The sequence below is a fragment of the Chaetodon trifascialis genome, chromosome 24 (genome assembly GCF_039877785.1).
Source record: "Chaetodon trifascialis isolate fChaTrf1 chromosome 24, fChaTrf1.hap1, whole genome shotgun sequence".
In the NCBI taxonomy this organism is placed as follows: domain Eukaryota; kingdom Metazoa; phylum Chordata; class Actinopteri; order Chaetodontiformes; family Chaetodontidae; genus Chaetodon; species Chaetodon trifascialis.
In genome coordinates this window covers 1,483,839-1,511,767 of record NC_092079.1, presented here as the reverse complement: position 1 = coordinate 1,511,767, position 27,929 = coordinate 1,483,839, and the positions used below count along the sequence as shown (strand labels likewise).

Below are 27,929 nucleotides of genomic sequence, written 5' to 3'. Positions count from 1 at the left end.
TATTCAAGCTATTGTTGTTGTTGTTGTTTGACAGCAACGGTATGCTTTCCAAGCACAAGTGGCTAAATTAAGAATAAATTGCTACTTTGCGATATTTATTTTCCCTATGTAATCTTGCCCTCAGTATTTTTGTGTTTTGTTTCTGTAAGTCATTTGTAACGTCTTTATCATTTATTTCCACTCATGCTCTTACCTTATTCCCTTCTTCTCTTTCTTCTCAGGTTTTTGTTTGGAGACCCTGCTCCTGGAGGCTAGGGAGATGTGGATGTACAGGATTGTCATAATAATGACAGGAAGATAGAATGCTGCTATAGCTGTCCCAAACGTCACCACAGGGTTAGAAAGGAACTGCAAAAAGAAAGAAAGAAAGAAAGAAAGAAAGAAAGAAAGAAAGAAAGAAAGAAAGAAAGAAAGAAACCCTTCTGTCACCTCCAGAAAATGTTGTACGTGCAGTTTACATATACAGTACAATACACTGTTCACACTTACCAGTTCATTAGGTACACTTGTACAGTTTAAAACAATCAAATAAAAACCTGAAATCAATCGTTTAGCTTTTATTGATACTGTAATGCTTAAACTGGTTTTATTTAGTGGTGGTGTTGTATTGCACTGCTTTACATTAAAGGTGTTATACTTTCTCTGCATTAATACACATGCATCACACGTGTAATGTCATGCATGGTGCACACATCAAATGTGTTGAATTTAAAATTTAAAATTTATTATTATTTTTTTCATCAGTGAAACAGATAGAATCCTGGACAAGAGACTGAATGAACACCAGCAACATCAGCTGTCAGACCAAAACAACTCACAGCATCTGGGAGTGATTCGATGGACCACTGAGACCTGTAACTTCAGTGTAACGTGACCAATGGGGGTAGCCGAGCTAACATGACTGCTAGTGAGCTAATCTGATTGTATTTTTACTCTCTGCTAACTACTTTTGGCTGTGCAGGCTGTTTGTACAATGGTATATGATGGTATTTCAAGTTCACCTCTTCATTGTTTGTATACTTCTGTGGTAGAAATTGGCAAACTGGCTTGTGGCAAGGAAACCAAAATAGAGCTTCCAGACAGAGAACAAAGAAATACCTCCAAAACCCCGTCAGGCCTTGTAAATCACACCTAAGTGTCAGAGTTGTATTGAATTCAAATCCTGGTTTCTTATTGGACAAAACCCACTGGGACTCGGGGAATCCCCATGACACGACCATGATGACATCAAGTTTATAGCAATCAGCGCTCTCTGCCTCACCTTTCCTCTTCGCTGCAATGTGAGTTGCTACAGGAGGTGCACAGTTCCTAATCAAATGGTTGTATTTTATGTAATGTAGACAACAGTCCTTTAAGTCGATGGAAGAGTAACAGACTGTCCTTGATCACCTAACACATTTTGTTCCTCAGGTGCAAGATCAGTGCTTGTGTGTCCAGCAGTCTTATTTTATTATTTTAATTCAAATTTTAATAATTTTAGGGATTAATTGTTCACTTCAAGAAAGAGAAGGATAACTAGGCACTGCGCTCTTTCAACTACATCAACTCTCTGCTGTTTCCTCCACTGCTTATGAGGACCAGGCTGCCATTAAAGGCCCCATCACAGCTGAGCTTGAAGAAACACTGGGTGCACTGGATGGACTGAAACACACATTAATCACTCCTGAAGCAGTCTCAAGTAAAAGGCTTTTATCTGGGCAGAGACAATATGCTAGCATATTAATATAAGCTTCATCACTGTATAAACCATACTGTGCTGTGAAATCAAGTTAGAGTTAGAGTTTTAGATACCTCAATCATTGTATTTGATGATTGTGTCCGTGTGCTCAGCATGTTATATTGATTATGCTCCGCGACATCTGGCTTTGTTATGTCATGTGGTAGTTTATGTCACTGTGGTAAAGCTGGTAAGCTAGACTTTATCAGTTAAAAGAACAGAGCCACAGCTGGCAGATTCTGAGTTGAGTGTTTTTGTGTGTTTCTGTGTCATCTTTCTCGCTTTTTCACTGACACACACACACGCATACGTTCACACATCTTTGCTGCCATTCACACACACGCCTTAAATGTCCAGATATTGAGCTCATAGATGTGTAACTGCTCCATTGTGCTTGTCTTAACTTTTTCAAGCCATGCAGTCTTGAAACTCCTGTGACCTATCCACTGACATGGCCATGTCCATCATCCTCTCTCTCCTCCTTCACCCCCAACACGGCCTCTCTCTCTCTCTCTCTCTCTCTCTCTCTCTCTCTCTCTCTCAATATTGATTGATTTATTGATTGGAGGATTATTGATTGTTGATCAGTATTTCTGAAGCAAATAATTGCTATTGTACACATTTGTCTATCAATTTAATCATTAACATCTTAAGTGCCCAGCCCTTTTTCAGACTCTATCCATTGTTTGGTTCTTGGTCACTGATCTCAGGGTGGTGCCCTGTTATTATTAACATAAATTGCTAAAATTATTGACATTAAGGCAGTTATTGGTATCAATAACTATCCTTATATCGCCTATATTTCTCAACCAAACTTGCTCCTGCCAAAACAAAACATTCTTAATAGCTTAGCAGACAGTAAGTGTACATGTTATGTATATTTTATATTTTCCTTTTTCCCTACTCTGTATAAATGACCACAAGAGGTTTATGTGCTGTACCTGAATATAACACTCCCTGGGTGGCACTGTTCGCTGTCCAACGATGAACTGCCAGAACAAGATGGCAGGAGCCCACAAGATGAACGACATGATCCATGCTGCTGCGATCATCAACCCTGCCATTTTTGTTGTCCTTCTTGTTGGATATGTTAGGGGTTTAGTCACACAGAAGTAGCGATCAAAGCTGATGATCAATAAATTCATCACTGAGGCGTTTGAGACAACATAATCTAAAGCTAGCCACAAGTCACAGACCACTGGCCCAAGTGGCCAGTGACCAACAATTATGTAGACTGTGTACAAATTCATGCTGAAAACACCAATGATCAAGTCAGCACATGCTAATGAAAATAAGAAATAGTTATTGACGGTTTGTAGGTGGCGGTTTACTTTGATGGACAGCATGACTAAAATATTTCCTGTGACAGTCACAAAGCTCAGAGATCCTGTCACCAAGGCAATAAAAAACATCTCCAGAGCTTTATATGGACTTGCCGTCCCCACTCCATCATCCACAGGAGAGCAGGATGTTGAATCATTGGTGGACATGTTGCATGAGGTGTTGGAGAACATGTCAGCTGTTTGGTCGACAGATGACCCTGAAGGAAGAAAGAGAGAGGTAATATAGACAAACAAAATGTTGGGCGCACAATGACAGTAATCATAATTATCACAGTGGCTGATGTCCCGCAATGGTTCTTGACTTCTTCTACAGTAAGAGGCAAGAAGTTAAAATGATATGCTGATGAAACTACGGCATTTTGATTAGGAAGAAATCATCATCTTGTGAGCTCGTGCTGATCATAATAACCTTCAGATTTACATTAGGAAAAAAAAAGAGATGACATTAGACTTTAGGGAGCGGAGAGTGGAAAACTACTTGAAATTGCTAGGGGACCTGTTGGAATGTGAAATGCTTACATTTCTTGACACTATAATTTCTGCTAAACTCAAGTGGTAAAGCAATGTTTACAAAATTTAATAGCTGGCTCATTAGAAATTCTATTTTCTTAAGAAGCTAAAAAATCTGGAGTTTGAAAAGTGATATTGGTTATGGAAAATTTGTATACTTTACAGTTTGGTTTAGTAACATGATTACTGCTGAAAAGAATGCAATATACCCTGTCAATAATTTGGGAAGTCAACATATTCAACATATATTCAACGCACCTTTAATAGCAGTGTACATATGTTCTCTGCTCTCATTGTTCACCTGAAACCTCTGCTCCTGCTGTTCATTTAGCATTTCAAAAGCCCCATTTCCCCCCTGCATCTACCTGTAGGATCTCAGTCTATGTCCCCCTGGTGAGCATGTATGTCAGTCTCTGTGCTTGACAGACAGGAGCTAGGGGAACAGGAGACAAAGTAAATAAGCTTGCACTGTAGCTAACAAGCCAAGGGGCAGACAGCATCTTGTTAGCAGTGATGTTGAAGCATAAGCACAAAGCAGCTAATCTAAAAAGATGTTATATTCGCAGGGCAATTTGTATGCTGTTCAATGTGCAGCAGCTGAGCAGCTAGCTATCAAGCCTACACACAGACAAATAAACGTTCCTCAGTGAATGTTTGTTTCGTGGTTTGTTAATCATGGCAAAGCCAGGCATGACCAGGTGTCACCACAGCCACCACAGGCAAAAGTCTGTCTTATCACCGTGCACACGACTATATTTCATTTAATGTGGTCCAATTTGTTTGCATACAACACATTGTGACCACTGTAAATGGTGATGGCAACCAATGAATAGCCTTTGCCTCACCCTTCCAAGCAAGTAGGATATCCTATCCTAGCTGCTAAAAATGTTGACCCTAATATTGCTTTGCCCAGGATGCTAGATTAAAGTATTATGTGTCTGTGTGGCCCATTGTTGGTAAGATTGAAAGGCCTTATGTACACCTAGTATTAACATGTGATCTGTATCTGCATACATTATCTGGGTAGTGACATCCAATCCACAGGTCTTTGCAAACATCTGATTCTAAAATGTGTTCTTATTATCTCAATTCTGCTGCATTGTTTGCTGATCCTAATACTGTATGTAAATTATTTGGCTGGTGGACTACTCAACAAATGCCAAAGCAATGCCATGAACGGACATCCTTCATTTCTAAATCTCTTCTTGCGAGGGTGTTACAATCCAGGAAACCTGTGTGTTTTCTTTTCCGCTCTTCCCTAGTGTTATCTGGTTGTCTGTCTGTTTACCCTGTCTGTCTAGCTGGGTGTGTTCCTACACCCAGACGGCTCTGCCTCCTCAGCAGCGCACCCGGCGAGCATGAGCCTGATTAAGGCCCAGGATAAAAGGAAGAGCTTCTTTGTTACCTATTACCAGATTGTCCTGAATCCTTGGCAGTTTCCTTGTTTGTGCCAGTGTGAGTACTAGCTCTTTGACACTCTTTGTTAATGCTGTCTTTGTTAATGTTGGATTTTGTATGGACTGCCACTTAGCCTGCTTTATGTTTCACTGCCTTCCTGCCTTGTCATCATTGTTCTTTGCCTCAAACCTCTTTCATCGGAGCTCCCTTAGTTATTGCTCCACTCTACTTTTTGAGAAAACTGACTACAAAGACAAGGCTGAGGGACAGCTGTCTCAGTATTGAAGGTCTATTCATTATACAAAATTATGTAGCTCTGTAGCTTACAAAAGCATCATGTTATTTCTTTAACTGTGCACAAGACAATCAACCAAAAATGGTTCCCAGGGTTTCAATTTCATGGTGGAATTGGTGGATTCACTATATTGAGTTTTCCATCACATTTTCTGATTTCCTCCAGTGGAGCAAGTGCCAGGAAATATCAACCAACCAACCAACCAACCAACCAACCAACCAACCAACCAACCAACCAACCAGATTTAGGTAGTTCTGGGAGAAATTATTGTTTTTCATCCCATCCACTATCTATACCCACTTATCTTTTGCAATATCACAGGAGGGCTGCTCACATTTGGTATGATGCTGTGTTCACCCGGATTGGTCACCAGTCTATAGCAGACCATTCACACTCAAATTGAAGTCAAATATTTGTGCTGCAGGAGTAAATCAAGAATGCAAAAGAAAACCATACCTATACATAAAGAAAAAGCAAACTCCCAACAGAAAGAGCAAAGTCAGTCAGATCTGGATCAAAAGCCAGCACCACATTACTTTCAGGTAACAGTGGTAACCACTGCACTCCGCCCTCATAGACTCATTCTGAAAAAAAATTGTCGTTGCCAAAAATTGTCATTGTGAGTCAATAAGACAAGACTATTTGGACTGCCACAAGTGAGCCAAACTATGCACTGTGCTTATAAGATTCTTGAAGGAAAATAAGCCCTCTGTATTGTGAAATACACTTTAAAATACAAGATGTCTCTTTGTACAGGACTGAAATATCAGGAAGACCAAAACATACACTAAATTAGCAGTGGACTGTTAAATCTACAAACAAGTCTACCACCCAAAATGACTCCCATAATAATCCAGCTGAATGTTTTCTTAGCTGCCACTTCTTTAATCAGATAGGTGACTTTGGGGTACAATTGAGCAACAAAAATTTACTTGGTTAGTGTTAAGATTGTGGTTGTTTAAGATTGTTGAAAAGAAACCAACATTGATTTTTTTGGAGTAGATGGGATGTCAGCAGTGGCCTCAGCTGTCCCTGACAGGTGTTGTGATGTTGTAACATCACAGTACTTCCTCTTTTGGTCCTCACAGACAACAGTTTTTCATGCATTTGCATTACTCATTCAAGGAATAGCTTAGTGTTTAGTGTGTGCCTTGGGAGTGTGTGGTTGAACAAGAGAGAGCGATGGTGGCTGCACTTGAGCAGATCAGAGCAGAGATCGGAGCAAAGAAATTTTAAGTTTGTCAAGTGGTAGTAAATGTACAGTTTAGGTTTTAGTTTCTCTCTGAGTAAATGCTGCAGCCCCCACAGGACCCAAGAAAAGTTCCTGTGTTTCATTCCCAACATTGTGAACTTTAGAAGAGCAGAATAGAAGATGGTAGTATTAATCCAGGTTTCCAAAACAAGCCATAAAGGGGCGAGGAAGAGGGGCGTTTGGCTGCATTATTTAAAAGTATTCATTTGTGTAAGATATTGGTATTTATTAAGTGTGTTTGGATGTGTACAAAATTATTAATACCGTGTATATTTTTGATGAGGGGTTTATTTAAATATTTATTGCATATTTATGCGTGTGGATATCTGTTTTGTCTTTGTAAATGGTATGTGCCAGCCAAGTGAGCAGACAACCTTATGTAAGGGGCAGTGTGTGTGTGTGTGTGTGTGTGTGTGTGTGTGTGTGTGTGGTAAGGGGATTCTTCCTGAGGTGGTAGCTGAGCACAGCAGCAAGCAGCTCTACTGTACTGGAGGAACTGACAGTCTTGGTAAAGTCTCTTGTCCACTACCAAGCATCCAATTCAATTCAATTCAATTTTATTTGTATAGCGCCAAATCACAACAGAAGTTGTCTCAGGACACTTTCCATATAGAGCTGGTACAGACCAAGCTCTTTTATCTACAAAGATAAAAGAGCTTGGTCTGCAGCAGCAGCAGCAAGCAGCTCTACTGTACTGGAGGAACTGACAGTCTTGGTAAAGTCTCTTGTCCGCTACCAAGAATCCAGAGATCATCATGCAAGTATGCAGTACCAGTTTCTGCAGATACAAGTGCAAGTGAAAGAACTGAGAGATGAATAATGAGAACAGAACTGAGAACCATGGTATTGGAAAATTCAGGGGAAAATTTCAGTCAAGCCAGTCAGCATGATGAGCCACTACCACCAAGGGCGCCACACATGCACAGAGAACCCAAGTCGATACCACTCTCTCCTGAACATGATATTGAACACTATTTTACTACATTTAAGAGAATGGCCACTGTCTGCCATTGGCCAGAGGAAGGAGTGGGCTATTCAACTTGTCTGTTGGTTAAAGAGGTTATTTTGGCTAAATATGAGATCACAGCTGACACTTATAGAAAAAGATGTCATTCACTGGACATTAAGCAGGATGAAACCCCACATGAACTGTATGTTTGTTTGAAGGACGTTTAGCAAATGGGTTAAGCCTGAGATCTCCACTGTGAACCACATTTCTGAGTTATTGATTCTAGACCAGTTTTTGAGGATGGTGAGTTCAGAGCTGCATGTCTGGATCTGTGAACGTGACCCAAAGTCTGCAGAAGAGGCTGTCTGGCTTGCAGGTTTTTTCTGTCAGCCAAAACTGGGAGCAGAAGAACCACCTTCTCTCGTGATGGCCACTTCCCTGGATGCAATAAGTCTCATGGGGGTAACAGGGGTGGTCAAGCTCAGGGTAGACCTCACTCCAGTGCCAGACAGTTCTCTCCCAGTAAACTGAACACCAGTAGGAAGTCTTTCTCCAGCTCTAGGCAAGAGACATGCTGTCATCAGTGTAATGAGTGTCACACTCAGTACACGTCCTGCAACAAGACAGAGTAAGCCGTCTCCAGAACAGACCTCCAAACCTTATCCAGTTATTATTGGTAATGATGTCCCCACACTACTAAATTTAATATAGCAGGCCAGAGCTAATAACCAGGTCATTGGTGGAGGACAAGTAGTTGGCACTGCTACGGCACCAGGTCTCGAGGTTGAGCTGGTTTCTCACTCAGCAGTTAAACATGTAACATGGTCAGAACTAGGGCTCAGAAGGCAAGAAATACCCTTGAGGTGTTACCTTTCTAAGATGCTGATTTGGAGGCAGGTTCAGTCAAGCAGCCAAAGTCCAGAGCTCAGAGAAGGAGTGAAAAAGTTTTGTTTCAAATACTGTAGAAATTTAGGTCACATTTTGTCAAACATCTGTATGTTTTTATACCACCCTGACAAAATGCATTGTTATTAAGATATTCCAAGCTAACACAGTTACATTTGACAACATGAGGATTTACATTCCTCATACTGTATTGTCTTTTATTTCATTTATGCATGCGTGCCTCACCAAGTACATTATACAAAATACTGCAACATCAGAGCATATATATTGCATCACACACACATTTACACATACAATTAAGAAGCTGACCAGCATATAACCATAAAACATATAGATGCCCAAATGGTTCACACATACAAAGCTCCCCTAGTATTAGTTCAACCATAACAAGGCATTGAGTAAGAGGAGTGAGGCTGTGTTTAAACATGAATGTAACATATCTGCAGTGTGTGAATCATGCATGTGCATCCTGCCTCTGTCAAGCAGGCTACACTGCTCTTTGATAATGATATATTCAGAGAACTGCAGTTACCTTTTATCACTCAGACAGAATTTTTCAAATCACTTTCAATAATTTTCCAGAGAAAATTACTGCTTCAAATAATTTGATCAATTTTCTCAGAACAAAAGACTGGCAAATGAAAATTTAATTAAAAACCAGGAAGATACACTCTAATTTCAGCTAGAATATTATAATGATATCATGTGAGATATATTGTAAAGTCACAGAACTATATAATCAGAAAAATGAGTGGAAAAAGTGGCAGTGTAAACCTCCATAACTTTGGCATGTCACACTGATCATGTTGCTATGGTGATATTTTATTGTTTATTATTAGATTAATTAATAATTATAATTAATTATAAGCTTCAAATTGTCTAGATAACTCCTCTTTTGTGTGAGGGAGCTACGTGACATCCAGGTGGGGCGGCTGTGACCCTGGAGGTAGAGCAGGCCATCAGCTAATCAGAATATCAGATGCTGAACCATTAATTGCCCAATGCTGTCATTGGTGTGTGAGTGTATGGGTGAATCGGGCATGTGTTGTAAAGTGCTTCGAGTGGTAAGAATAGATTAGTGAAAGCACTATGAAGGCAGTCTTTTTACCATTTGTAAATTCCATTGTGGAAGATGACAAAAAGTTACAAATATTACAACCTTGGACTGCAGTGCTGTGTACCATTACCATTGCTAGTATCTTTGCTGGCCTCACCTAATTCTATTGTCCTGCCTGTCCTCTAAAATTTATATCTGTTTGCTGTGTACTGTCTGTCTGAACTGGAGCCATCCTGGGATTCAGTACCTCATGCCACCAGCTTTGCCTCAGACAGGCCACCGATCCTCAATGCCCCACCATCTCAAGCTCCGTCCTCAACCTGTCCTCCCTGCCACCCAAATACTGCAATTACAAGGAGGTGTTAAGCAAGCCAAAACTACCTCTCTGCCTCCTCATTCACCACATGACATGACATTGAGTTACAGCCCAGTTCATCTCCACCCAATGGGTGCCTGTAATTCCCTAAGAGAGTATCCATGGAGAGCTACATAAATAACTCTTTGGCGGCAGGCATTTTCCGACCATCGTCCTCACCAGCGGGGGCAGGCTTATTGTTTGTGGGCAAGAAAGATGGATTTCTGAGACTGTACATTGATTACAAGAACACATTCATCATGTCCAGACTGTCCTACAGTGCGTTCTCGATAAAGCTCACTTTTCGTCAGTCGTTCAGCTGACGACCAGAAGCTCCACCCGTGTGCCTACTTTTCTCGACCTCTGTCCCTAGCTGAAAGAAACTACAGCATTGGTAACCGAGAACTATTGGCAGCCAAGATGGCTTTGGAGGAGTGGCGACACTGGCTAGAGGGGACCAAGACACCTTTCCTGGTCTGGAGTACATTTGTACAGTCCAACATCTCAACTCCAAACTGGTTCGGTGGTCGTTGTTCACACGATTCAACTTCTGTCTCCCCTGTTGCCCTTTCTCCTCAGTTTCAAGTGAGGGAGAACTACCACTCCCACTCCCATCCTGCCTTCTTTCTGCCTTACAGCCCCCATCACCTGTGCTCGGACACTCTCCAATGGGGACACTGCTCCAAACACCTGCCACCCGGGAATTCAATGGACCCGAGAAGTCCTCTCCCAGTGGTTTTGGTGGATGACGTCAAGGGCTTCTTCAATGCATGCACCATATACAACCGGCATAAACCCTCCGACCTTCATGTTGCTGGGGCCTCAATCATCAGTATCTGGCTGATTGAGAGGGTTATGGTCCTGAGGACTCATAACCCGCTTCCACCAACAACACCCGGATCAGTCTACCAGGACCCCTGCAGCGCAACCACCCAATGAGGAGGGGTTATCCTCAGAAGGAGTCGGACAAAGACGATTCCCTCTACCCACCCTGTGGAAGAGGACATAGAAATGTCGGAGAAATATTACCTAACCCATTCTTCACTCGGATGGAGCATCAAGCCAACTCTGTCTCAGGTCCTTCCAGGTTAAGGTGGCACTGCTATTGGATCCTGGTAATACCCATTACAGTTTATGATCGTGCTAATTTTTTATGTACAGTATAGTATAGTACATATAGTACTATATACATATAGTATATATAGATAGTTTGATCTACAGCAGTGAATCATATTCTATAAGATCACCATATTTGTAGTGTTGCTGCCTTGTAAGTACCAAGTACAACCAAGTATTCCCTATTGGAAAGTACTCACATCTGTACGGAGGATTAATTTTTACTCATTTAAATTATTCTAAGGCTTAAAGTTAGGCATAGTTATGGGAATGGGAATTTTTCTACTTTTTCAAGATTTTTTGTACAGAACATGGACAACATCAGTGTAATGAATAAAAGTAGTTATGAGTAGACAAAATGATGTACTGTAAAGTTTCAAATCCTAACTGTAAAGATTCAAATCCTAAATGAAGACAAACAAAAGTATTTGCACACATATGTCTGTGCACCTGAACTTACCCACTGAGCAGGCAACATCCATGGACGTCCAAGACGAGTTGATATCACGTCGGCCCGTCCAGGCCATGATCTGGACGTCTATACAACATCCAGAATTAGTTGATAAATGACATCGCTAATATACGTCCAGCCTGACCCAATTCTGGACGTCTACAGACAGCCAAAATGAGTCGCAAAAAGACGTTCTGCTTGGCCATGACCTGGACGTGTATGGGACGTCAAGGATTAGTTGATAAACGACATTGGGATTGCACGTCCAGCCTGAGCCGGCTCTGGACATCTACAGAGAGCCAGAATGAGTCGAAAAATACGTTTTAGTTGGTCCTGATCTGGATGTCTATATGACATCCAGAATTAGTTGACAAATGACATTGCGATTGTACGTGCACCCTGACCCAGTTCTGGACTTCTATTAACAACCAAAATGAGTTGCAAAAAGACGTTTTGCTTGGCCATGTTTTGGATGTATACATGACATCAAGAATAAGTTGATGAATAACATTGCGATTATAAATCCAGCCTGACCTGGTTCTGGACGTCTAAAGACAGCCAAAATGAGTTGCAAAAAGACGTTCTGCTTGGCCGTGATCTGGACATGTATGGGACGTCAAGAATTAGTTGATAAATAACATTGGGATTGCACGTCCAGCCTGAGCCGGTTCTGGACATCTACAGACAGCCAGAATGAGTTGCAAAAAGACATACTGCTTGTCCATGATTTGGATGTGTATTGGACATCCAGAATTAGTTGATAAATGACATTGGGATTATACGTGCACCCTGACCCAGTTCTGGACATACATACATCCAAAATGAGTTGCAAATGACTAGGCCGTGGCCTGTATTGGACATCCAAAATTAATTGATACATTGCGATTATATGTCCAGCCTGACCTGGTCTGGACGTCTACCAAAAGAAGTTGCAAATAGACACTCTGCCTTGGACATCCAGGATTAGGCCTATTTGATGAAATTGTCCTGTCAGCTGTTGCATCAGCATCTGACGATGATGATGATGATCATCATCATGAGTTTTGAAGTACTCCAAAACTAAAAATTTGGATCGTAATTTGGTTACCTTTATGAATAAGAAAATGTATGTAGGCCATTTATGTGATTGTGAAGCTACTGTGGCTTATGTCATTTGAAACTCACCACATAGCCTAACACACTCACATGAATACAAGCGCACACTATGTGTGGCATGGTGAAGAGGGCCCGGGCGGGCTCGGAATCACAGACTCCCGTGTTAGAGTCATGCCTCCTAACCATTTAGCCAAAGAGATATCTCCTTGGCCAAGTAGCCAGGGCACATGATCAGGAGGCATAGTGACGGGACCCTCAACTGTCACATATGTGTGACAGGGCTGGAGTTGATGGGGATTTTATATGCATGTTTTAATATTGTGCTGCATGTTTTTATTTAACTTATTGTGTTTTAATTTGCAGTGTTTAGGAAATGCATGCTTTTACTGGGTTGTGTTTTTTAATGTGTGCAGTGGCTACCCTCGCATGCACTGTTTTCCTATTGCCCCTGAACGCAGCACACTGATCAAGCCCCGGGGCAGCAATCAGTAGATCAGCAACAGGTGCGGTGTATCAGACTGGAAGAGAAGAAAAGTAGAAGCAGCCAGCAGAAGCCAGGACAGGGCGGCCACACGCAGCCAGCTTGGAGGGTAGCGAACCGGCAGAGCATACAGCCCAGACGACAGACACACCGGTGCCCGAAGCGCAGCAGTCTGTACCCGTCCGGCGAGAACACTCCAGCCTGGGCCGGTAGATTGACTACCGCCCAGGAAGATTGACGACTGGAGTAGCAGAGGAGATGCTGCGGGGAGCGGATGGTCGGAGGCTGTTCCCGGAGCAGGAAGGAATCGGCCGCTGGAGACGCATGGTCGCTGGCGTGGCGTGTGGGAAGCGGCTCCATTAGAGGACTCGGCGGTCAGAGGACGAAGGGTACTGTTGGGTTTAATGGACCTGTTAGGCATCATCTATTTTATGTACATTATTGTGACTTTTGTTTTAATAAATCAGATAACCATCCCTTGACTTGCTTTTAACTCTGCTCACCCCTGATTTTTAAAGAACCTGTGAACCTTTTAGAGTCCTAGAGCTCTGTTAACCTCTAGGTGGCGTTGTCAGGTTTTAATTGCTTTCAATTACTTTAAAATCTCTTAATTGGGTTTGATTTACATTTATATTAGTTTTTAAAGGGGAATTTGCCCAGATCGTCCCCGGCCACGTGGCAAGTTTTTGGTGTTAAGTTTCAATTACTCTTAAGTACTCTTACATTTCTTGGGTTCAATTTATATTGGAGTTAAAGGGTATTCTGTCCAACTCCCCCCGGCCACGTGACAAACAATTTCTTGGCGTTGTCGGCAGGATCAGGTGCTTGAGCAGAGTTAATACAAGGGTTTTTTTTTTTTTTGCTTTTTAGAATTGTGTAAACATGATGATGCCTGTATTTCCCCGTGCACCTTGGGTGCCAAAGTTTGGGGATCCTGAGTCTGAACTGAAATATGGGGAATGGAGAGAACAGTTACAGGGAATTGTGCAATATGTTGGGCTAACAGAACCACAGAAAGTGGGTATTTTAATGGAGGCTTTAACTGGAGTACCCGAGAGGCAGGTTAATGTTTTGTCTGAGGAAGAACACAATACTGCAGTCAAAATCTTTGCTGAACTTGATAAGCTGTACATAGAGCAGGCGCCAGTGTCAGTGATTAGAACACAGTTTTACGGATGCCAACAGAAACCTGATGAATCTGTACAGTCTTTTGTGCTCAGATTAAGAGAACTGCATAGCAGGCTGCAACGACATGACCCAGATGAAGCCCCCACCAATACCCACCTGAAAGAGCAGTTCCTCCTCGGTCTGGAGGAGGCCTTTAACCCAAGCATTGAGGAGGTATGCCCGTCAACACCCAGAAAGAACCTTCAGTGACCTTCAGCAAGAGGCACTACTCCTCGAGGAAGACCAATGTGGACACCGGTGGTCTTAGGTAACATGCACAGCTGTAGGGGGGTCAACTAATCTGCGTTCTCACCCACAGAAGGCTGATTGGAAGGCTGAGTTGAAAGGAGATTGTGTCCGAATTGAAAGATCAGCTAAAGGATTGGATGCAGGAACTCATTAGGGAGCTTAAGCCAGGGGGTGCACACCACCAAACAGACTACCGACCGCGGCATGAAATAGGCTACCGACAGGGACCGCCAGCCACCTCCAACATGTGGTCAGAGGATGGTAAGCCCATTTGCAGACGCTGCCGACAAGTAGGCCACATTGCTCGACTCTGTAGAGAACGTAGTCAGACGGCACAGCCTTTAAACTAGTGTCCCCTGCTACCGTGGCCCAGGCGGTGGGGTTGAGCCAAGGAGACGCATCACAAGAATGAAGTGAAAATGGGTGGTATTGAAATGACAGGACTGTTAGACACCGGCTCGCAAACCACTTTAATTCAACATAGTGTGTTTGCTGAATATTTCCCTGAGTACACTGTTAAAGAAATTCCCTCAATGATAAAGCTTAGAACTGCTAATGGTCTCTGTATCCCCTGCCTGGGCTATATCACAATGGACTTTGATATTGAGGGCCACAAAGTCGATCAACGAGAGGTGTTTGTTGTGGAAGATGAGTTCTCCTCTACCCCTCTCATTATAGGCATGAATGTCATAAGAGCTTGTTGAGATGCTGTATTTCGAAATACAGATGGGCCAGTGTCATTCTTCTGCAAAAACCCTAAGTTCCAGAAGGCCTCGAGGGAAGCTTTCGCAGTGTGCCGCAAGACCATGGTGACAACGGAGGATGGGTTCCTGGGTTATGTCTGGCCCGCCCACCGCCAGGGCACCACCATACCAGCCCGGAGTGAAGTGGTTGTCTGGGAGTGTGCCAAAGCTGGAGTGAGGGGGCGTGACTACTGTGAACTGATTGAGGCCCTTGAAGAGCCTGGTGCTGTCTCAGCCGCACGAACCATCTCAGTGGTAAGGCGGGGACGAGTCCCCATCCGCATCCATAACTTGCATGATTTCCCTGTCTCTATAGGACGCTACCAGAAGCTGGGCAGGCTGTTTCAAGTAGACGAAACTAACATCCATGGAGCACGGGATGTTAGCCTGAAACCTGGGGCCGACGGCGTCGTGGAGGTGGGATTGATCAGCACCAGTGATGAGATGGAAGAGGATCAAGTGTGTGAAATTCTGAAGCTGGCTGATCGACCAGACCTGACTCAGGACGAGCAGGGTCGGTTAGCAGCTCTGCTGCGTAAGTGGGAGAAGGTTTTTTCTGCCCACGAGGAAGACTTCGGAAGGACAGATGTGGTGCAACACTGCATACCTACAGGTGATGCAGCCCCCATAAGAGAACGCTTCCGACCCTTACCACCCCTCCTGTATCAGGAAATGAGGTCACTCCTGGCAGGTATGTTGAAGGTGGCATTATTGCTGAAAGTTCCAGCCCTTGGGCGGCTCCCATTGTTATGGTGAGGAAGAAAGATGGGAGTTGGCGTTTTTGTGTGGACTGTAGGAAACTGAATTCTGTGACTCACAAGGATGCTTTCCCCCTTCCCAGGATTGAAGAGACCCTGACCTGGATGACCCAGGCAAAATGGTTCTCCACCTTGGACCTTGCCAGTGGTTACTGGCAAGTTGAAGTGGACCCAAAGGATCGTGAAAAGACTGCATTCACTACCCCCCTAGGTTTGTTCGAGTTCCAACGCATGCCCTTTGGCCTGTGCAACGCCCCAGCAACTTTCCAGCGGTTAATGCAGCAGTGTCTCAGTGGCCAAATAACGGAGTCCCTATTGGTCTATTTAGATGACATCATTGTGTACTCCCCTGATTTCACTACACACCTGAGGCACCTGGATGAGGTTTTCGAGTGCCTATGGAAGCATGGCCTGAAGCTACGACCCGACAAGTGTAAGCTCTTTCACGAGCAAGTGCAGTTTCTGGGCCATGTAGTTGACCAAAGGGGCGTTAGACCAGATCCGGACAAAATATCAGCCGTTGTTGATTGGCCTGTCCCTACCACAGCCAAAGAACTAAAAGCCTTCTTAGGTCTGGCAGGCTACTACAGACATTTCGTCCCTGGTTTTGCTAAAATTGCCCGACCGCTGAACTCATTTTTAGTTGGCATACCAAATGATAAACGATTGGGTTCCCGCCCCTTGAGCTGGACAGTGGAGGCACAAGCAACATTTGATTGCTTAAAGAACACCCTAACCAAGGCCCCAGTACTTGCCTAGGCTGATTATTCCAAGCCTTTCATCCTGTACACAGATGCCAGCCATCAAGGGTTGGGAGTGGTGTTGGCTCAGGTCCAGGAAGGTAAGGAGCGGGTAATTGCTTGCTCGGAGCCTACATCCAACAGAACACAATGATGCTAACTACAGCTCCTTCAAATTGGAACTGCTAGCATTAAAATGGGCAATTACAGAGAAATTTAAGGACTATTTGACTGGGGCTAAGTTTGTTGTGTACACAGACAATAACCCTGTTGCTCATCTACAGACTGCAAGACTAGCCACAGTGGAACAGCACTGGGTGGCCCAGCTGGCTTCCTTCGACTTCGAAGTGAAGTACCGTGCTGGAAGAGAAAACACGAACGCAGATGCCCTCTCCAGGTTCCCTGTAGTGAAACCACGATCAGGGGCGGTGACAACTAAGGCAACCGAAGTCGTTACCTCAACAGTGGTGGCACGAGGGGACGCTACACCAGGGCAGAATGACGGCTGGGTGATCGAGCAGCAGGCAGATACAGATATTCAGGCTGTAAGGAGGTATGTGGAACAGGGCTTATACCCTACTGGCCCCGAGCGGAAGACACTCTCAGCCAGTGCAGCTAAACTCATGCGGCAATACAAGAGACTCTGTGTCCATGAGGGTGTTGTGTGTCATAAGTTTACTGACCCTAACACCCATGAGCAATGGCTCCAGATTGTGTACCCAGATCCCAAGCGCCAGGAAGTGTGGAAGCAGCACCATGAGGCCGCAGCACATGCTGGAGCAGAGAGAACATTGACCACACTGAGACGGCACTTCTTCTGGGTCGACATGGAGAGGGAGGTACAGGGCTTCCAGTCTGGGTGTGTTGTTTGCAGCCCGCAGAAAGAGCGGGCAGAGCCAAGGGCCCCCCTAAATCCAGTCACAGTCACCTACCCACTTGAGGTAGTAGCCCTTGATTTCCTCTCCCTCAGTAGGCCCAGTGACACATATCAAAACATCCTAGTCATGACTGACATGTTCACCCGATACGCCTGGCCTGTGCCCACTCGTGATCAGACAGCCAAAACCGAAGTACTTGCAATTTGGTCGCAGATTATCCAAACATTTGGTTGCCCTGTGCGTTTACACTCAGATCAGGGTCTAAACTTTGAATCTGACCTGATGAAGCAGCTCTGTGATCTGTATGGTGTTTCTAAAAGTAGGACTACCCCATATCATCCTGCAGGTAATGGCCGAGTTGAAAGAATGAATCAAACCCTTTTGAACATGCTCCATTAGAGGACTCAGCGGTCAGAGGACGAGGGGTACTGTTGGGTTTAATGGACCTGTTAGGCATCATCTATTTTATGTACATTATTGTGACTTTTGTTTTAATAAATTAGATAACCATCCCTTGACTTGCTTTTAACTCTGCTCACCCCTGATTTTTAAAGAACCTGTGAACCTTTTAGAGTCCTAGAGCTCTGCTAACCTCTAGGTGGCGTTGTCGGGTTTTAATTGCTTTCAATTACTTTTAAATCTCTTAATTGGGTTTGATTTACATTTATATTAGTTTTTAAAGGGCAATTTGCCCAGATCGTCCCCGGCCACGTGGCAAGTTTTTGGTGTTAAGTTTCAATTACTCTTAAGTACTCTTACATTTCTTAATTGGGTTCAATTTATATTGGAGTTAAAGGGTATTCTGTCCGACTCCCCCCGGCCACGTGACATATGCATGGGTAAATTTGGAAAGAACATCTTCCAAAAAAAACAACACAGACATCACCAGAAAGGCTCGCCAATTTGGGGAAGAGTCAACATACCACTCATGGAAAGACTGTTTTGAAAACACTGTCAAGGTCACTGCCAGTTTGAACCTCTATGGGAGATAAAACACAAATACTGACTGAGACAGGTAACAACAAGGCAAAGCTGTTGTTAGTTGAAGATTGAGACTGTGGGATTGTGTTTGGACTCTCTGAATGCCAAGGTTTGGACTCCACTGCAGCTCTGTACTGCTAGCTGCTGGTGTATGTTTGTGTGGATGTCAAAACTAATAATTTACGTGAAGTAATTTGGGCAGGACTTTGATAGGCTATAAGCTTTTTCCAGTAGCCCTTTTCCCTCACGTGATGTATTGCAAAAGATGTTATTGCAATTTATGTGAGATGAAGTGTGCTTAACATGCCCAAAAATAAATTAAAAAAATATAGGCGGTTTCATTGTTCAAACCTTTACCACATAGACTACAATATAGTTTTGTTGTGGTGGGTATACAGAGTATACCTGCAGAGCTGATGATGTCCTGACTGTAATCATGTGACATATAAGGACCAAGCCTTACTTATCTTAAAAAGGCCTATGTTAATGAGCCAGGGTTGGCATAATATCAAACACTGTCCCACTCAGGTGAAGATGTTGTCTCAACAGTTTGACGTGAACAACAAAAGGACAACCAAAAAAATGGATATTATTCAAAGGGAAGGGCGTAACAAATCACACATTTCGCTCTTATCCCACAAATAATTTTTTGGATTTTTTATTTAGACCACTAAGGTAGGTCAAAAAGTCAAATTTCAGTCAAAGGAGAGGAGTTTCAATTGCTTGTTTTTCTTGCATGGTTTGGCAACACAGCACTCACTCTACATGTGGGAGTAGCAGGAGCACTAGCAGGAGCGGCAGGAGAGACAAGTGAAGCAATGTCATTACAACAGGATCCAATGTAAGAATTTAGATTTAACTTCCACAAAAACCTAAAATTCACAAGTCTATGTCTGGTATAAGTAGTGTGTGTGTGTGTGTGTGTGTGTGTGTGTGTGTGTGTGTGTGTGTGTGTGTGTGTGTGTGTGTGTGTGTGTGTTTTGTGTTAGTGTGAGTTCAGTGTTTTATATTTTCATATACATTCATACAAAAGTTTTGCTTGTTTGTTGTGAGAGTGAGTGTTATGATCCTGGCTTCCTGTCTTTCCCTGTGTGTCTCCTCTCCCTTTTCCCTGTGTGTGTGGGTGCTTTTCATTCCATAAATTGGTCTCCTCGTCTCCTCCACTCACTTCCTCTCCTCGCGTCTTAGCTCCGCCAGCGAGGACATGAAAGAGGGATGCGAGGAAGGAACGTGAGGACAGAGGAGACGAAACTCCGAAATGAAAAATCCTCGCTCCACAGCGTCAGTCCGAAGCGACGTCAATTACTGATGACGTTTGCACAGCTCTAAAAGCTGTAAAACGTGATATTATGGCCAGATCTACAGTCAAACTGTTCTACTCCTGATTGCTATTGATGAGGTTTCAATTATATGCCGTTAGATGCATTACAGAAGACGGGTGTGTGGTAGATTAAACCAACAGCCTTGTAGCCTTGCTTTAAAAAAACCGTAATATACCAAGAATTTTCATTAATTTCTTGGTGACAGATACAATTGTTAAAAGGACACAGTTGAAACAAGAAGGCTACACCGGTGTATCCTCACTCTGATCTCCTTCAGAAGCCTCCTCTCTCCTCGCTCCTCGTCTCCTTCAGGTGCATTTAAGCAATTGGAAGATCCTTCATCATGGCGGAGGGGAAACGACTTCCGGGTCGACGAAGGAGAGAGGAGACGAGGAGGCACAATTCAACGTAATGAAAAGCACCCAGTGTGTCTGTCTGTCTACCCCTGGCGACGTGGCTGAGCAGCCCCTCACCTGCTGCCAGCTCCTCCCACTGCTACTCACCTGCAGTCACTCTCCCTTGATCAGGGAGAGTATTTAAGACATGGACCTTTTCCTCCTCGTTGCCGGATTATTCCTCTTTCCAATGTCGATGTCTGGTTGTTGGTCCGTAAGTACGAGTCTCTTTGTCTTCCTCTCCTTGTTAGAAAGAGTCATATTTTGTCCATCGTTTTTTTCAGCCATTTATTGTGCTGTGTTTTCATTTGTTTCAGTGTCTGCCTGCCGCTTCCACACGTGCCTCGTGTCATACCCACTCCTTTGGTGCCCCTTCTGTTCATCCACTCCGTTTGAGTGCGTCTTTTGTTTGCTTCGTCTCCCACTTCGTTTGAGTGTGCCTTTTGTTTGTTTGTTTATCCGCTCGTTAGGCGCGTTTTCTGTTCTTTGTTTTGTTAATAAATTTATACCTGGTTTTACACAATCCCTGCCTCTGGTTTCTGCATCTCTGGGTTCTAATACTCGGTGGCTGCATAGCCTTAACAGTGAGCTTGTGAGTGGGAAAGAGTGTTGTGTGTGTGTGTGAGAGGGAGATTGTGTGAGTGAGTTTCTGTTCAGAAAGTTTAGTGTTTTTCTAGATTTCTTTATATAAAACTGTTTTTTTTTGTTGTCATTTTTTGTATTACTGGTTTGTTACAGGTCATATTAAAAACAATTATGTCAGAAATCATGTCTGTTGTGGAAAATCCATGTAGAATGTTGCATCAGATACTGTCTACCATGAAATGCAATGACCAGAGTGTAAAGAAGCTGAACAGGTGAAGTATACAACTTTGATAAGACGTTCTTACTAGTAAAGCCTGCTAAAAAAAAAAAAAAATTGAAGAGCCAGAGAAAATGTGGGTTATGTTGACATACATTCAGGATTTCTGGATGCCAATAATTGTCTAAAACGTATTGCAATGAGTAAATAACAATTTCCAAGATGCAATAATGTTCATTCTGACACCTTCAATGATGTCTTCATGATGTTAAACAATTTTGTTTGAAAACTTAGTTTAGTGACGCCTGTAACCTCTATGATGTCCTTCCATCCATCCATTTTCTATACCGCCTATCCCGTTCGGGGTGGCAAGGGAGCTGGAGCTGTCAACGGGCAAGAGGCGGGGTACACCCTGGACCGGTCGCCAGTCGATCGCAGGGCATGACGTCCTGAAAGGGTATTTTAATGATGTGTAAGTAAAACATCTTTTCAACGTCTAGAAAAGATGTAATAAAAACATTCTTTCTGGCTCCCTGTACAACGTCTGCTGGATGTTTAGTAATGACGTGCAGAAAACGCATTTTAATAACGTCTATATAACGTTATATAATGAAAGTCAACATCTTGAAAAGACGTAATCATAACTTTCATTCTGGCTACCTATACAACGTCTGCTTGGCGTTCATTAATTACATACCAAAAACGTATTTTAATGACGTCTATATAACATTGAAGGTTTAACATCTATTCAACGTCTGGAAAAGACAGAAAAAAAACTTTCATTCTGGCTTCTCTGTGGACGTCTCCTGGATGTACGAAGAACACGTCTTTTTGACGTTTTTTGGACCACTTTTTGCTCACTGGGTACGCTTGCAGGTGCTCACTTACACCCATGTGACCAAATAATCATAAACATATACAACTGCACATACACATAAGCACATTTATAGGAACAAAACATAAGAGAACCATGGGGTTCTGAGTAGGTTGCCACTGATTACAACGATATGGTCATTTTTCTTCATAAGCTAGATATATAAGACATTAAGACAGGTAATCACCTCTTGTTTATTTGTTCATTTGTTTAAACAACTCTTCTTGTAATATAAGTGCTCCATTTTTCCCAGAGGGCATTACCTTTTCCCTTCACTGGTAATCCTTTGAACTCCTTCCCAGAAGGATTTAAGAGTGGGACAGCTCCAGAATATGTGTGCATGATCTGCCATCCTGGGTCCATATTCTCTCCAGCATGTAGGTTGTAGTTCTGTCTGTTTAGCCTTTTGCTTTGATGTTATAAAAAACAGAATTTTTCCAGGAGAAATCTCTCCACATTTGTGTAGTGGTGTGCTGTAGTCGTGATTTGTGTGTTAATTATATTTGTCCAGTCTTCAGAAGTAATTACAATTCCCAATTCTTTTTCCCATTTCGCCTTAATATAGTTTGTTGAATGACCTCTTAATTCAGCTATATGTCTATAGAGTTCACCAATGATCTTTCTAGACAGTTTTGTATTATATGCTTTGATAAACATTTTGGTAATACCTGATATATTTTCCTGTATAGGTCCTTTAATATTCTTATCAAAGTAGTATCGGAGTTGGAGGTACCTGTAGATGTCCTGCCAAGCAAGGCCGTATCTTTCAGATATGGTCTTGAAGTCTATGAATTCCTGATTTTCGACTAGTAGACACAGTGTGGAGAGTCCTTTCTTCGCCCACTGAGTGAAGCCTCAAGCATTTCTACCTGGTTTGAAATCTGTGTCATGGGTCACATTAAAATTTGAATTTCTTTCTGATTATTAAGTTGTTTCACCAGGCCAAACCAGAGTTCTATAGAGAATCTAACCCACTGGCTCTGGATATCATGTTGTTTAGCCTCTACTGGGTTTCCTAATAAACACTGTATAGGCCTGTCTGGCAGTGATAATTCAATATCTTTCCATTTAGCAACATAGTCTTTATTGCATCAGAGCAACAGTGGTCTTATTTGTGCCACTAAATAGTAATCTTTGAGTCTCAGTAAGCCCATCCCCCAACTGCTGCTTTACCACCGTACTTTTGCAGCTGTAAAGTTTTGTATCTTACTCTGGGAGCTTTGCCATTCCAGATGAAACGGGATATCATCTTATCTCATTCTCTAAATTGACAATCAGGGACACAAATGGGTAAGGACTGAAACAGATAAGGGTAAAAAATTTGCATTTATTGTCATAAATCTGTTTCCAAAATCTAGTCGCAGAGAGGCCCATCTGTCCAGATTACATAGTTTTCAATGATTAACTGTGGTATGTCTTGTACTTGTTTTTAAGTTCTGATGATGGTATAAAATTGAAAGTCAAGGCTTGTGTTTTATCAACACAAGGGTGTAGCCTGACAGGTTTCCATACATCTGCAGGAAATCCATTAATCTTGAAATTCCTGACTCTGGGTTTTTTAGGCTAACCACATAAAGACATATTTTATATTCTATACCTTTTATTTTGATGCCCTCTAGGTCAGGATTCTGTCTTACAGCTTGAGCAAGAGGTTCAGTGAAAAGGTTAAAGGGCACTGGGCTGGCTGGGCAGCCCTGGCAACAACCGTGTTGCAGGTGGACAGTTCCTAACAGGTCTCCATTTGCCTTAATTCTGGCTACAGGAGACGTATATACTGCTTTGATGCCTTTAATGAAGTTCTCAGGAAAGCCAAATTTTCCCATAACTGTGTAAAGAAATTCCCACCCCACCGAATCAAAAGCTTTTTCTGCATCCATACTAAGTAAAATAGCTCCATTATTTCCTTTTTTATATGTTCAATAGTGTGGAGTGTCCTCCATATATTGTCCTGTGTTTGTCTACATCTAATAAACCTAGTTTGGTCTTCATCAACCAGAAAAGGTATCACTTCCTCCATTGTTTTGGTTAAAATAGCTGCATATAGTTTATAGTCTTGGTTTAAAACACTGATAGGTCTATAAGAGCTGCACTCTTTCTTGTCCTTGCCCTCTTTTGGAATCACTGAGATGATAGCCTCCCTCCAAGGAGGGGGAATGGCTCCCTCCTTCAGGGTGTAATTGAAGCTTTTATGTAGTGTTGGTATTAATTGCTCTCTCAGTGATTTATACCATTCTCCTGGAAATCCATCTGTCCCCGGAGATTTACAGGACTTCAGGGAGGAGATCGCCTTATCAGTTTCTTCAACTGATCTTTCTTTTGTTAATTTTTCATTTTGCAATTTCCCCAAGGAGGGCAGATCCAGCTGGATCAGGAACTCTTCCACCCTAGCAGGTTCAGGCAGTGGGGGTTGGGTATACAGGGTCTGGTAAAATTTCTCAAATGCTTTATGTACTTCCGCTAGTTTACATGTAACTTTTTTGGTGGCAGGGTCCCTAATCTTATATACTGTATTTTTCGCAGCCTCCAGGCCAACAGCTTGGATGCTTTCGAACCTGCCTCGTAGTATCTCTGTTTTATGAATCTGAGATTTTTCTCTACTTCCTCAGGGTAAATCTCGATTTCTTGTTTGAGTGGTCTCATCTGTAAAAGTAATTGTGGGTTTTTATTTTTGCTATGTTGTTGTTCAAGTTCTTTTAGCTGTTTCTGCATGTTGAAGTGTTTTTGCCATTTTTCTTATGAATGCAGAGTCTGATATAATTTTCCCCGGTAGGACTGCTTTGGTGGTGTCCCACAGCATCACTGGGTTCACATAACAAGCATCATTGTCTTCCAAATATGTTTTTAATTCTTTCTTTATTTTCCCTTTAAACTCAAGGCTATTTAACAAGCTTATATTTCATCTCCATGTTGTCATTTTGGGTCTAATATCTAGATGTCATTTTAAGTAGACACTGGAGTGTTCTGATATATCTCACTGGTTTATCTCACATTCCTTTAGTCTGTGCCTCTCAGAGTTACACACAAATAAATAGTCAATTCTTGAAAGTTTAAGCCATGCAGTGCATGAAAAACCCCATTTACGACCAGTAAACCCCCGCCAAGTTTGTTGATTATCGGCAATTTACAGCAAGTTAACGGGGAACTTCGCCAGCTCCGAATATCGTCGGAAAGGAACCATCTGTCAGCGGGGGGTGTGGTTAGGTGCGAATAGCTCTAATTAGCACATGAATGCTACTGACGTTGATCTACTCAGGCTGGCCTGCTGGCTTCACAAACAAGCATTGGATGATTCCACAGGCATTTTAAAAGGGAACCATCATGTGATTGGATAGCAACTCCAATCACATTAGTGAGTGATCATGCGATTGGATGGCAACTCTGCTGCTATTAGTCATCTGTGCGCCACAAAAAAAAAAAAAAAATAATAATAATATATATTAAATTAAATAATATATATAATAAATCAATATATTAAAAATAATTATTATATTGTTAGATTTATGTTTATATAAAATATAAATCATATATATATATTATTTGATTGATGATTCATTGATTTATTTGGCGATCCACTACCATACAGTAGAATACAAAGAACACAGTTGACAGAAACATTTTGAAAAAAGTCTTTAATGAAATTGTGACACACACATTTACAAGGATCAACCAAGTAAAATTAGTGACTACTGGGGAAAAAAAAACAAGGAAATGTGCAGAGGGGTTCACTGATAAGATTCTCTGGGTTGGGCCATGCTGCTGGTCCATGGTGCATGAAAAAAAGTCTAAGGCCTCTGGAAATGCTTCTTTGCTGCCTCTAGGTCATACTGAGTTGGCGCCTGTCACTTTGAAGGGGACTCGATGCAAAGCCTATTGCGGTGTGTCGCCACGTACTTTGGGTCACTCTCCAGCTGCTGTTGCAGTGTCTGGCAGAGTTGGGAGAGCTAGGACACTGCTTCTTGCTGTCCACACCATCCATGTCTGGACTCCCAGTTAAAGTCGCCATCAAATATGACGTCACCGCTTCGTTGTGGGACGAGTTCAGTCTGTAAAACACATAAAGTACAGACACGTCAAACGGCAACGTTTATATTTACTTACATTCTGCAGAATATATCCTGTGTATTTCTGTGTATTTTAACTTACCCCTGCTCAGGTTCGTATCGCCCGTCGTTTCCATCACTACCTGTATTGTGCATTCGGAACGTAGTGCAATAAGAATAATAAAAACTGCACAATGTAATATTAAATGCTAACGTTACTTACTGCAACTTATGCACCCATCTCTTCGTCTCTGCAGCTGCAGTTCGGTTGGGGCTGCTCCTCCAGAGCGAGCAGTCCGGCTTTTGTCACGGCCATTCTCCTCGCCAATTGCGCGGACTTTCTGGATATGGTTGCTCCGCAGCCAGGCCGTCCACTCATAGCAGACGAGTGCCTTCTGGGGTGAAATGTCGACGACGTCCGGCCATTGTATGAACAGAGTTAAAGTTTAGCAGGACACGAAATGTAACTGTTCTGATCCAAACTCGATTCGCGTTCACAGACGCGTCGAGGTTGTTTTCTGCTGACGTTATTGCATCAGAGGAGGTGTCCAATCATATGCGAGGTCGCACTTTCGGAATTTCTCGCGAGACAATTTTTGTTGTGTAGACAGAAAAACATGCTGTGATTTTGTTAAGTACTTTGATTTTCTATTTTTGTACCTGAATATTTTATAAAACATGTAAACTTCTTTAAACTGACATCATCGAAAATAAAAAAAAATAAAAAATAAGAAAAGTTACTTTGGTGTTAGCCCTTTTTATTCCTACTTAAAGAATCATCAGTGGACTTACCCTGCTGGAATTTTGCAAGCTAATCACGCAACCATTGTTCATCTGGTGTTGTGGTGGCAAAATGCGAAAAATTGTGACTAGAGTCCAAGAACTGTAGATGCTTTAATTTTCACAATTTGATTTAGCAATTTAAGTGGAAAATGAAAGGCTTTTGAGACTCAGGACTCCTATCCTGTATGTAACCTATAAAATTACTTAAACACTTCAAACTTTTAAATCCTCATGAAAAAAAGAATCTTTGTTTTCTGTAGGCACAGAACACACACACACACACACACACAATCCCAATTTGCATTTGTGTAGCTTGCAGCATTTATATTTACATTTTAACACCTCATGGTCACAAGGGCTGAGAGAGAACTTCCACGGCAATTTACAGTGATGATAATTGACGGAAATGCTACTTTTCATGCAGTGATGGTTTAACTGCACTATAGGCTGAGTCCTAGTTTACAATGATGTGCACTTTGTAACTTTATTTTGTATCACCCTGTTTTGATCCCTTAGAAAGGGTTGTTGAAGGGCCTTTTTTGTAACCAAGTATTTATTTTTTGTCATCTGTTTATCTGTGTTAAAATGTGTGAGATTCGATTCATTTAAATGTGAATGACTGCTCAAAATGAGAATGTTAGTGTGAAATATAACATTACACATTGTTTTCCGTAAAAAAAACATTTGCACAAAGCATTTTCCATGTTGATAACAGTATTAAAATGATAATTAATGGGACATTTAGAATAGATAAAAATGTGCGATTAATTTGCGATTAATCGTGAGTAAACTATGACATTTATGCGATTAATCGCGATTAAATATTTTAATCGATTGACAGCACTACTTCATAATAATGCAGAAATGCACTTTAATATATATTGTAAACACTCAAGTATAAGGCACCATTTGGAGGAGGTAATGGAGTGATCAGATCTGTCTGATCAGTCTGAGAGGTGCAGCCTACTGTGCTCAGTCACAAATAATAAAGATGAAAAAGTCACCAAGTGTACATGAAGGCTGGTGTTATGATGATAATGGGAACCTAACTGGGGGGGTCATTTTCAGCTGGTTTGGGTCTGAGAGCTCTATGTGCATGTTCAATACCAAGTTTGTTTGGGCCGGCACCCTCACCCAGTTCAGTTTAAGTGAGGTTTTCCACGAAGCAAATCACTGAGGTGCCCTTGGCTCTTTTATACCGTAGATCCGTATGTTGTTGTGACGGCAATGCCCTTCGAGTTTGGTTAGTTTTAATTTAAGTTCGAGTTGAGT

The 27,929-nt window shown here is 42.3% G+C and overlaps 1 protein-coding gene across 2 annotated transcripts in view; it reads right to left on the bottom strand.

Moving 5' to 3' along the window:
• Positions 1 to 27,929, bottom strand: part of LOC139352073 (muscarinic acetylcholine receptor M4-like) — a 108,938-nt gene that overhangs the window by 28,756 nt on the left and 52,253 nt on the right. The window contains exons 2-4 of one of the 2 annotated variants that reach the window (XM_070994124.1): positions 3,936 to 4,003; positions 2,659 to 3,257; positions 194 to 348 (exon numbers count right to left, since the gene is read on the bottom strand). In XM_070994124.1, coding sequence (XP_070850225.1) covers positions 194 to 348; positions 2,659 to 3,231 — 728 coding nt within the window. In that variant the 5' untranslated portion in view covers positions 3,232 to 3,257; positions 3,936 to 4,003. The remainder of the gene's footprint in view (positions 1 to 193; positions 349 to 2,658; positions 3,258 to 3,935; positions 4,004 to 27,929) is intronic. The other variant, XM_070994121.1, reaches the window with a different exon arrangement.